The sequence below is a fragment of the Ornithodoros turicata genome, chromosome 2, assembly GCF_037126465.1.
Source record: "Ornithodoros turicata isolate Travis chromosome 2, ASM3712646v1, whole genome shotgun sequence".
Lineage (NCBI taxonomy): Eukaryota > Metazoa > Arthropoda > Arachnida > Ixodida > Argasidae > Ornithodoros > Ornithodoros turicata.
This window is the reverse complement of record NC_088202.1, coordinates 95,876,064-95,888,266: the sequence shown is the minus strand read 5'-3', so window position 1 is coordinate 95,888,266 and position 12,203 is coordinate 95,876,064. Positions and strand designations below refer to the sequence as shown.

Genomic DNA, 12,203 nt, shown 5'->3' with positions numbered 1-12,203 from the left:
CCGGCGTGCACCTACTGAAAACCACCAGAACTGTCCTGGCGTCACACCAGGCCACTCCGATGCACAGATTAAAACAAACACACCACATCAGTCTAGCGTGGACACTAGGAGAACAAGACACCACCAGAACCTCTCTGGTGTTACTCCAGACAACTCTGATGTGTATACAGGGTGTCCACGCTAAGTGTGAACAGATTTTTTAAAAATATATCAATCACTTTTTCTGAGATGAAATCAATTGCAATATAGCATATGCTGAAGGGCACTCCCTAGGGGGGCATTGCGCATCTTCAAAGAAGCGGCTTTCCTTTACCCCCAGTGTGAGAGAGTGAAAAAGCACAGTGCCGCCTCATGCGTCGAAGATTAGCTTTAACTTGCGGAAACAAAACAAAAACACAAATCTGTCGGGTGACTCTATCGTGACTGCCCTTATCTTGGGCTGCATTTTCTGTTTTCTTTTAATCTTTTTCCAGGACGCAAGAGGCGATAGTGTGCTCTTTCGTCCTCTCGTATTGGGGGCGAAGGAAAGACGCGTCTCTATAGAGATGCGCAATGAATAAAATAAAGAAAAAATGGCGTTCCTTCACGAATTTTTTGCGGACGATCTATCGAACGGATTTTTGTTTTGAAAACGGCTTTGGTATCTGGTGACCGAAGAGATCAGATGTTCTCATTGGAGCAACTTCGTAGCTTTTATAATTAAAAAGTTAATTATTGAAAGTTAATTAAGACATTGCCTTAGGAGTCTGTTAATGTCCCCCTAGGGAGTGCCCTTCAGCATATGCTATATTGCAATTGATTTCATCTCGAAAAAAGTGATTGACATATTTTTAAAAAATCTGTTCACACTTAGCGTGGACACCCTGTATAAAAATCGCAACATTGGTCGTGTGTACACCAGGAACAGTAGAATAGTTCGCGTGCATTTCTTTTTTCCAAATAGGCACACTATGCTGTGGAACTGAATTCTATTCGAGAATCGACGCACTTTCATGAATTTTTCTCGCTACTTTTCTAGTCGCACTGCCGCTCGCCACTGTTTACAAACTTGACGTTCAATGCACAATATACAAAAGGAGTTATAATGCTCGGGGCACTTTAGGCATCCTTCCTTGTGTACACTACGTGGTTTACGTAGTTTACTGCTACGTAGTTTATACCAGTGGTTCCCAAAGTGTGGTCCGCGAGCCCCTGGGAGTCCCCGAGAGTTCGTGGGGGTCCGCGACGGTTAAAGACACCCCGAAGACCGTCTTGGCGAGTGCTGGTCACGTCATCTCTGAGGGGAACGCACGAATCTCAATCGAAATATCGAGAGAGGGGGAGAGAGATACATGACGACGATGATATGGGGATGACTTCCGCTCATTGAGCAGAATGCTACCCCATTGCTATAGAATTTAAATATACTATACCTTCTGATTTCCTGCATGGCGGTGCCTTGTTTGTTTGCTTTTCCTTTCCTTTCTTCACCTCCCTTACTTATATGAAGATGAACAGTACATAACGGGGGCCCTCGAACGGATTCTCAGTAGCTTGGGGGGTCCGACACAACGAGAAGTTTGAGAGACGCTGGTTTATACTATGTTGTTTACGTATAGTATACACATGATGTGGCCCTGCCTCGTGCCTGATTTGGTGAGTGAGTAAGATGTAAGAGAGAATGGGAAGAGCGTCATTGGTTGTCCGTCCCCCTTTTACTTGGGGCAGTCTGGCTCAGGAGAAAGTCGTGCTGTCGTGCTGGTTGCGGTAGCATGTCTTACCGAAAATCAGACGGCCCAGGTTCGAATCCTGGCGTCAGCACCTTTTCCTAAGTTGTCTGATTTGTTTGATTCTCGGGGTCCTTTCTTGTATAGGTGAGAGACAGAAGAGAGCTCTCTTAAGGCAGGTGTAGAGTCTGACGGAGCGAGGCGTAACTACGCGCGGCGCATCGTGAGCCGCCGCCGGTGAGTTCATAGTTTGACGACACTTGACATAATTTTTCAGAACACGTGTACTATATATATACAGAGCTTCAAAGTTAGTGTCTTACAACCGCTTTCCAGAGTGGTATCCTTTACGGCATAGAGCTCCATGACTCAAACCACGGCAGCATATAAACCCACGAAGGAAGACATTCTCACAGTATTTTCAGGAGCGTATTAAAATAGGTTGAAAAAGAAAAAAACGATAACAAGAAGAAGGATAGAGAAGCTAAATCTACTACGTGGTGAAACTTGACATTGCGTAATAAGCAACGACAGGACTAGTTTGTATGTTTGCATTTGTTATCAAATATTTCCTGGTGTGTCATTGACGTCTTGTGCTTTGGGATCATTTGTCCTGCAGAATGTTATATGCGTGCCGATATTTCTGTTTTACAACTTACACGATGTCAGCCTTCCAGCTGAAGGATGACACAAAGTTAAAGAACGGCTTGCGAAGTTGTAAGGGAGCGCAAACAAAAAAATGTGACCTGAAACCTGTCTCAATGTTTCTAAGGTTCAACTATTCTACTGATTTTTTTTCGATGCAAGTTCAATGATGACACAGTGGCCAGCGAATGGTAGCTGCCAAAACCGCTTTTTTAACGTCTTTCTATTGGGCCTCTATTGCGTAATGCCTATTGACACTTCTCCATACATACACCGCAGCCGATTTGGAATGGGGTGCAATAGAATTTCTATACAGCACCTACGGTGGTCGGACCAGGATGCATACTAACCCCGCTCTTTCCCGCTGTCATCTGTCCACGTTCGCAATCCGCTAATAGTCCCAGTTACTTCACGGCGCTAGCACGGAATTAAAAAATAAGGGACCTTAAAAATATTTTCAATACGAACTCAGTACAAATACGGTAACAATTTTGCAGTACAGACGCAATAGTAATTCTATAGCCTATTGCAATACAGGTTCAATAGGGACGCAATAATCGTTTTGCAACGCAGATTCATTATGAAATTTATAGACCCTGTCGCAATAAAAGCTCAATAAGAAATCAGTGGCCAATTCGCAACAGACCCTCTACAGGAAATTCATACGAGGGCTATCAATTTTTTATTGATTTTATGGAAGCTTCGTGATGCTGGTTTATAGAGGTTCAACAACCATTTGTTTATAGATTTTCTACTATACGGGCTCAGTAAGAACTCATTGGCCAATTCCCAACAGACTTTCTACAGGAAGTTCATACAGCGTTTATTAACTCTTTATCGAATTACTCCGTACAGCTCCTGACGAATGACAATAGACATTTTATATAGTAGTATTACACTTTCTCATAAGGGAAGTTTCAGTGATATTCAGCTCATCCTTTCGGGTGGTGTTTGCTTGGTCGAGAGGTGGCTTGACTGTGCTCACACGCTTGAGTATGTTTTTGTCCTCTGGAGGTTTGTCCTTGTCGTAGATATCTATAAGTTTCCAAGATCCTGGAGGGTCCACGCCTTTCACGGGTCGTCGTTTCGCTGCTGGCATATTCCACTTTGTGACATATTCCCAATAGAAGTTGACTGGTTTAAATAACTGGTATTTTCTCTCCTTCTCAGTTTCTAGCGTGTAATTTACGCACTTTCTCTTGAATGACAAGATTTTTCTGTAAGATATTAAAGTTACGTGTGTTATCGGTGGGTTCAGTTCAACTAATTATGAAACAATGAATTATTGTGCTGAAGTAGGACAGTCAAACATTTTAGGAAACAGGCATAGCAGAAACATTATCCGTTTAGTGAAACTGCACCCATCAAGTGTAAAAAGAGTGCATGTTGACGCAACGCAAGGATAACAACTACACAAATGGTCCTCTAGATCTCCCCCCCCCCCCCCCAACTTGCAAGAGATGATGCAACGCTCGCTCTCCGGATGGCACGAAACACCTGTTGTCGAGACGCTGCATTAATTCATTTACTTCATCGGATGCGACACAGTGTGATTTCTACGGCTAAGTGACGTTACCGCATGCGACAAGTTGATCGACTCGCCAAGATACCCTCACTGTGGTGATCTGTAAGATCTAGAGCACATCCTTCTCCATTGCCCGCACTATACAGGGTGCTTTTTTTTAGAGTCAACAAATTTTCATAAAAAGTGGAGTTGCCTTAGGACGGTTTTACTTTCGCCATTGGATTACTCGACCGTGCTGCTACTATCAGGCCGTATTTATTCTCAGTTAGGGGGACTAATTAACAGAGATATTTCAATCAACTTTTTAATTATTGACTTTAGGGAGCACATTGCAATTGTAATATTAAAGCCTGATCTTCACTTGATGCACTCGAACCACTGACGAAGCACGAAAGTAATCGCAGCACGCGCCACAGACCTAATTATCTCAGCTCTGCCGTCTGTTGCGTTGCGCACCTCAAGTGGTCGGCAAAAGAGCGACGGTGACGTCGATATCTCCGCCCTCACTTAGCGTCACGGAAAAACGTAATGTTTCACGATATTCGTTTTGTTTTGTTTTTCTTTTTTGCTTGCAAATAGCTTTGCGCATTACCAACACATATCAGCGCTTATCACACCGGGGAAGGGCAAGAGCTGTTCCCGGCAGGATGAAATGACTGATACGGCAAGCGACTGTGAACGCATGAAGGAACGAAAACGAAAGGAAGGAAAAAGAAAAAGAAAACAAACATTGTGAAACATACCGCGATAAAGGTTTGCCAACGTCACGTATGACGTTTTTCTGTGACGTTAAGTGAGGGCGGAGATATCGACGTCATCGTCGCTCTTTCGGAGATCGCTTTCTGTTTCCAGCGGACGGCCGAGGCGACTTACTTCGGTCTATAGCACGCGCTGATATTACTTTAGTGCTTCATCAGTGGTTGGAGCGTATCATATGGGGATCAGGCTTTAATATGTGCTCCCTAAAGTCGATAATTAAAAAGTTGATGAAAATAGCTACGTTAATTAGTCCCCTAACTGAGCAAAAAATAGGTTTCCAAGTAGCAGCTCCGTCGAGCAATCCAATGACAAAAGTAAAACCGCCCTAAGGCAACTCCCCTTTTTATGAAAATTTGTTGCAGGTAAAAGGAAACACCCTGTATACCATCCTTTCAGATCCTCTCTTGTAGTGTCCCTAAATCAGCTGGACTCTTGCCCTCTAACTATGTCAAAATTGCTTGGTCTATGGCCAAGTCCAGCCCACCAACGCTCTTCCGTAAAAGCTTCTAAACTCTTTGGACACCGTGTGACTTCTGGTCTCACTGTGAGGCGACTTGTTCTTCCATTTCAACACATTACCGCCAGCAATTGGGTAGAACATCTTTCAGACGACATGTTCCCTGCTTCGAGATAAATTCACAAAGTGGAGGCGGAATGTCATTGGCTACACCGTCAGGATACATCACTGTTGGATAGGATACACGATAACAGTTTCATCCTGCTCAGGGCTCGTCAATATGCCTCACTTTATAGGAGCACTGAAGGAACACTTTTTGTTGGACTTCCATCACCTGGCAGAAATCGCGCAGAAGTACAAGGGCTACACCGATGCCACAAAAATGCGTTAGAGAATGCTACTGCATTTAAAAGCACCCTAGATATGCCGTAGCGTTATAGCCAATGTCAAAATGTAACCACATATCCTATACTTACAGCTTTGTTTTTGTGCACTTCATAGGGTAGGTGTTCGCATAACACCTTGCCTTCATTACATCAAAATAGAATTGACCAAATTCTTTCGACGCTTTGCTACTGTCGTTCAGTAAGCAAGCATACAGTTTCTTGTCGTCATCACAGCTGGAGCTGAAAAGATACACAGCGATCGTGCTGAGGTATTGCTGAATAACGAGGCCACGCACTTGAAGTGCAGTGAACATGTAAATCAACGGGAGCAGGCAAATACATGGGACATGCTGTAAGAGATGCGAGACACTGTGAAAAGTAAGATTGTCTGCGGAATAACCTGGCTTCAGGGGTTTCCAGGATTTTTCTTTCGTGGAGGCATTGGTGCCCCGTAGGAGGGGGAGGCACCCATATTTGCTGCTTTTCTGGCCTTTCTGGCAGGCATTTGGGGGGCGTTACGGGGTGGGGGCTGTTGGGGAAGATCCCTCACTGGCTGACTGAAGCTTCACTACACCAGCTAGTCCTACAGACACTGCTAAACCGTAGGCTGGTAATGTTGAGCGGCTAGAGTGATCTCTGGTGCAACTACTTTTCAGAGCTGCATTAGTTGATTATATTGCTTCAGTGTACCTTGGCTGCTCGCGCTCAGGAGTAACACGAAACACCGCGGTTAAACTAGGTCCGAAATTGCTATTTAGTACTGCTTCACTCATATAGCATTCTTTTCGAGAAGGATTCTGAGAATTGGCACGAAACTAAACCCTTTTAAGAGAGTTTGAGTTTATTGATATTTGTTTGAACAGCATTATATGCATTCACACATATATGCACATAGGATACAAAGGCTACAAATACCAAGAGGGAAGGGGTGGATGGGGAAGAAGCTGTAAGAACAGCTTGGCCAGTCTCACCCTTCTTGCTCTCGGCAGACTTGTGCCCGTTACTCGAAAAAAGTAATTGATTACCGTTACCGTTACTTCTGTGGAAAAAGCAATTGATTACCATTACCAATTACTCGACTTCAAATGTAATTGTGTAACGAGTAGAAAAGTAACGCGTTACTTCGGTCGTTACTCTGCATTCACCCAAATTGTAACCGTCTTTGTGTGCCTCAGAAAAAAAAAAAAAAAAAAAAGGTTCAACAGCGGAACAGCTGAAATAACATGACAAACAAAAACACGTAGGACAAGGAGATCTGTACGCCCGGGAAGACGTTGACCCCATTGTGGAAGAGCATTGCGTGGAGCTTCCCCATGACTCACTAAACCTCCAAAGCTTCAGGTACCATCACACTGGTGTAAGAAGAGATTAGGGAGAGAGACTCTGAAATTCCAGAGCGTTATTACAATGACCTCCGCTTGCTATAGTAGAACAGCCCAACAAGGGCTGATGGCACCAGGGCCTGACTTGGGGCAGAACATCTGAAAGATAAGCTAATCTCTGCCGGAAAAGTAATCAATTACTGAGTAATCGATTACTCAGAAAAGTAATTGATTACTCGAAAAATTACTTTGATAGTAAAGTAACTGATTACACGACAAATTACTCAAAAAGGTAATTGATTACAAGTAACGCAAGTACTAGTAACGCGTTACGCACAAGTCTGGCTCTCGGTAATGCATGACAGCAAAGACTGCAGATGACGGCTGTTCAAAATCACTATTATTGTACCGTACGCAGTACTGGAGAGTGTGAAGATGATGCAACACGAATAGTCGCTTTTCGTCCCTGTTCGCATGTTAGGACGAATAATATTTTCTTGGGAAACAAGCGGTAATTGCTCCTCAGATAGCTTTAGTATATTTAGTGTGTGTGGGAGGATGTATTGTAGCTTTTGGAACCGTAATTTGTTCGCGGCCGTGGAACATACCAGTGTTCAGTGAAACGCATGACCGAGAGGAAGTGTTTTCACGCAAGTTTGCAATGCTCCTTATTTGTGTTATATTTTAATGCATTTCTGATTTTAGAGAAAGCAAGAGTTTATGTTAATGCATTGAAGAAAGATTTAAAAAGAGATGCGAGGTGTGTGGCCCGTAAAGGACGTTGGCTGCTGCACGTAAAGCTTTTTCTGTTTCTTTAATGCAGTGTGTCTACTAGTCGATTTTTGTGCAATTTTCTGTGCTTTTCGTCGAACCTTCCCAGATAAAACTTCATGACTGTGCTTACATGACATATGGGTATTTATTTTCGATGTCATCCAAGGTCCCAAAGAGCGGAATATGATTTTCCAATAAGTCGCTCTCCCGACAACACTTGTCGGTGGCTTCAGCTGTCCCGAGTTCATCGTCTTCTGCCCTGTTTCCCATTCCGCACCATTTTGTACCTGAGAGATAAAACAGGTGAGTGCCGTCAAGTAGCTGTAGAATTGCTGAAAACGTCATCACTTGGCGAACAACACAGCAGATAATGACTGGCATATGCTCACGCCTATGCGTGTGTCAATGCCATAGAAATCAGAAGGAGAGAAGCTAGAACTGGGAAAGCTGGGAGAGAGAGTAATAGGGGAGAGCAAAGGAGTTGTACGGAGGCGAGACCCTCTCCCAGCATCCAAGTCCGGGAGCCGTCATGATCGGTATTGTGGATTCGGCCACAGCCTTTCAACGTCTAGAGACCAGGCGCGTTCGGCGCCATGGTATCCAATCCAATCAAAATCATACTTGCTTCCGCAAAGCTCCGTGTGCCATGCCGTGTGCGAAGTGTGTTTGTTTTGTCCGCTCTCACGTGTGCGCTTGGATTGTGTCTTATTCCGTAAGGAACGAGAGTATATCGTACGGTCTAAACCTGGTCCCGCGACATGAAAGAACGGTGCGCGGAACTTGTAGGAGGCACCGTTCGTAACACGCTAGGCCTAACGCATCGATCAAGGCGCGGCCCACACGTTGAGATGCCCCCCCCCCCCTTCGCTGGTTACTTTCTTGTTATTATGAGAGTTCTATGATACACGCGAACGTGTGATCGCGGATAGGCGAATTAACTTGCTAATATACCGATAATTCCTTACCACAAAATGTTATAAATGTCAGAGATATGATACAGGACACTCCAACGAAAATGCGGAACACGGTTCCTCAGAATTACTTAAATGGACTGTCTCATTCGGCCCGGTCGATTCCGAAACCACAGCGTCGTTTTGCTCTTCGTTCATCGCCGACCACAGGTGGTGGTGGTTGGAACTGCTCGCCGTAGTCGGTCACGCTCAGGCGCGCAACGTCACGCGTATCCCAGGGGTGATCGTGCGTCCTTGGCCCACCGACATTTGTCTCAAAGCCCCCCGGTATGAGTAAAACCCAGAGAAAACACACAGACAACACAGCCGGCGCCTGGATTCGAACCTGGGTCACCTCCACTCTCGGCGTGGAATAGCCGTCAACAACGCCGAAAAGCCAATACGAATTAGTGGAATAGTTTCTGTGCAATTTGATGTAATGCATGGCAAGAGCAGACGCTGCCGGATGCTGAGAGCATGTCGGCGCTCTCTGGAAATCAAAGAAAACGTCACATGGACAAGTCCAGGAGCACTCTGTGGTTCGGAAAATTCCAATCAGAGAGCGCCGTTTGGCGACTGACGGGCGTGCTTGCGGACGGAGGTTCTGCAAGTCTTTGAGAGTTTGTGTAAGTCTGCAGAGAGTGTGGTCGACTTGTGGAATGTCTCTTCGGGGTTAGAACCGGACGTGTTTGTATAGCCAGGAACGTAACACCGTATTCCATGCGACGTGGTCGCGTCAAAACTGCGCTCATAAGCGAAAGTCGCCGTATTACCGAAGAGTTTTCACGTAGAACAAGGGTCGTTATAGGTTGACCGACTCTTTTATTTCTATAAATATAATGGAAAATTCAAGAAGCGCCAAACAACGTCAGTTTTTCAAGGTAATCACCTGCGCATCTAGGCACCACTTCCATCGCTGTGGCAACGCTTTGATACCTATGGCGTAGAAAGGTGTGGGCTGCTATCGTAGCCTCTGCATGACATCTTTCTGGAGGGCTAAGTCTGGACTGTAAGGGATATGTAGCAAAACTTCCCAGCGGATTGCGGTCAGGGTAGCTACCGTCAAATCTGCCGTGTGAGGTCCGGCATTGTCATGAAGAAGAATGACCCTTCCGGGCAACATCCCATGCCTTTTCTTGCGAATTGCGTTTCGCACGGCACCCTTTATCAACGCGGAGTAGAACTGCACATTAACCCTTGCTCCAAGAAGTTCACATGGATGACACACCGCACGTCCCAGAAGGCACTTCCCACGGACACCCCAGCAGACAGCTGCATCTTGCTATACTTTGGCGGCGAAGAAGCTTTATGTCACGATTTCATGCTGCTTCTTTTTGTCTCTGGGGTGAAATGATACATCCAGGTTGCATCGTAATGATTCATTGCAAAAATTGTAGAGTGGCAGCAAAAACAGAAGCAACTACCTGCTGGAAGTGTTACAGGTTTACTAAAGAACAATAGTACGAGGGTGCGCGTGACTGTGCGCCCGTGCACCTGGACAGAAACTGTCGTTGTTGTCGCCCAATCAACACCCCCCCCCCCCCCTCGGCAACTACTCTTAAATCAACCCCATCTGAATTCTGAGGGCTTCGTGCCGAAGACGAGGAATATTAAGTGGCTTGGTTAGGCCGTCTGCTACCATGTTGCTACTTTGGCAATATTGGTGGCTGACAACCTTGCGAGCGACCAAGTCACGTAAATGATGGTGACGAACATCGATATGCTTAATTCTGGCTCGGATCCCCTCACCAAGGGACAACTTGATGCACTCCAAGATGCTTGTCCTCCAACATGCAAGTAGGTTTGTCGACGCTGTGTCCGAAGTCTGGTAGAAGCTGTCGTAACCAGAGTACCTCCTGAGATGCATGTGCGGCCGAAACGTATTCTGCTTCCGTTACTGTTCCGTTGTTACGCAACTGTCAACTGTTTCCGACTGAACCATGAAATAGGGCTTCCGCCGAGCACAATCAAGTAACCACTGGTTGACTTGCGATCCACCAGGTTTCCTGCCCAGTCCGCATCGACGTAGCAGAGCAGTTCGAGATGCGGGTCCTGCGAAAGTCTCAGCTTTAGCGCTCTAGTGTGCTTTAGAGCAGACGCAAAAGTAGTCACAAAAAGCCCATTAGAGTAGTCACAAAAAGACCATTTGTAGCTGTAAACCAGGGTATTTTCATAACAGGTCATAGATTATGTAGATGGGTTGAAATCCAGCGAACCGGTAGAGATGTAGGAAGGGAGTTGCCTCAGGACAGAAGCCGCCGATATTTCGAACAGAGACTGTTCTTCTTCTGGGCACCGTCCTCATCATTGGCATGGTATTTAAAGGGTTAGGTGTGACGTGTTTAAAGGTTCATGCGAATTGTGGGTCAACAGCCCGGAGGGAAGAAAGGTCCGTACGGGTTTTTACGGCGGGAGTGAATGGCTGCTTTGTTAGAGTGTGGAGGGGATTATGTGAATGTAGTGATCTAGGCTACAGACCGGTTGCAGAAAAATGGAAGGTTCACGAACACGTGGACGAAACGGGACAACAGGCAAGAATTCGCAAGCATAGCGAAAGATAAGGAGGTTAGTGGTTACGTGGGGAAAATTCCAGAACGAGCAATTTTTTTTTTTTTTTTAATATATATTTGTAATACAAAGTTGTGGCATGCAATAAAGAGAGCAGAAAGCAGTGGCCATGCAGAACATAACAGATGATAATGGAGGTAGATGGGAAAAGCATATTTTATTTGTGAAGTGTTTCTAGGGTGCCTTGTGATTTGTTGATACCGGACGGGTGAAGAGCGTTGAACTTGTATATGAGATAAGACTCCCTATCACGTCTGTCACGTGTGGATCTAAACCCGGTTTCTAGAATATATAGTTTAATGTTGTCAAAATTGTGACCAGGAACGTTAAAGTGTTCGGCGACTGCTTTGGGGAGTTTGTTGGACGTGTCGGTTCTGTGTCCGGTAAGGCGGTTGTTCATTTGTTGGCCGGTTTCACCAATGTATTGCATAGAGCAGTCGCCGCATTCAATGCAGTATATAACATTGGAGCTTGTGCATGTGAATGCGTGGTTAACGGGGTGGGTGTAATTGCTCGCAGTGCTTTTGATGGAGTTAGCGTGTTGAACGTGCTTGCATGTTTTGCAGCGCGGGAGGTTGCAGGGTCGTGTTCCCGTGTACGGGGCGCTCGTTTTGCTGATTTTGGCATTGACCAAGGAGTCTGCCAGGTTTCTTGCGCGTCGGTATGTCACCTGTATGGGATTTGTGAATATGTTGTTAAGTCGGTCACTGCTTTGGAGGAGGGGCTCGTGCTTCTGTAGAATGGCTTTGATGTTTGGAAGTGCGTTAGAATATCTTGTGATGAAGCTTATTTGGCACGCGTCGGGATTTTTTCGGTTTTCCAGAACCTCGTTTCGATCGAGTGTGAGTGCCTTGCGACGGAATTCGGTTAGGAGGGAGTCTGGATAGTCCCTTTGGGCAAGTGTACTGCAGAGTTCGTCAAGCTTCTCAGCGTAATCTGTGTCGTTTGAACAAATTCTGCGTAGTCTTACACGCTGCCCATTAGGAATTCCAACCTTACAGTGACGCGGGTGGTGACTCTTGAAGTGAAGGTATTGTTGTTTGTCAGTTGGCTTTTTGTACAGGGTTGTGACGAGGTTGCCGTTGTCTAGTGATATCGTGGTGTCGAGGAA

General features: G+C 45.5%; 1 protein-coding gene across 1 annotated transcript in view; it reads right to left on the bottom strand.

Moving 5' to 3' along the window:
* Positions 1 to 3,161: 3,161 nt before the first annotated feature.
* LOC135383857 (uncharacterized) overlaps positions 3,162 to 12,203 on the bottom strand; it is a 64,527-nt gene continuing 55,485 nt past the window's right edge. The window contains exons 5-7 of the mRNA XM_064613155.1: positions 7,705 to 7,861; positions 5,569 to 5,718; positions 3,162 to 3,568 (exon numbers count right to left, since the gene is read on the bottom strand). Of these exons, the coding sequence (XP_064469225.1) occupies positions 3,232 to 3,568; positions 5,569 to 5,718; positions 7,705 to 7,861 (644 nt within the window). The 3' untranslated portion in view covers positions 3,162 to 3,231. The remainder of the gene's footprint in view (positions 3,569 to 5,568; positions 5,719 to 7,704; positions 7,862 to 12,203) is intronic.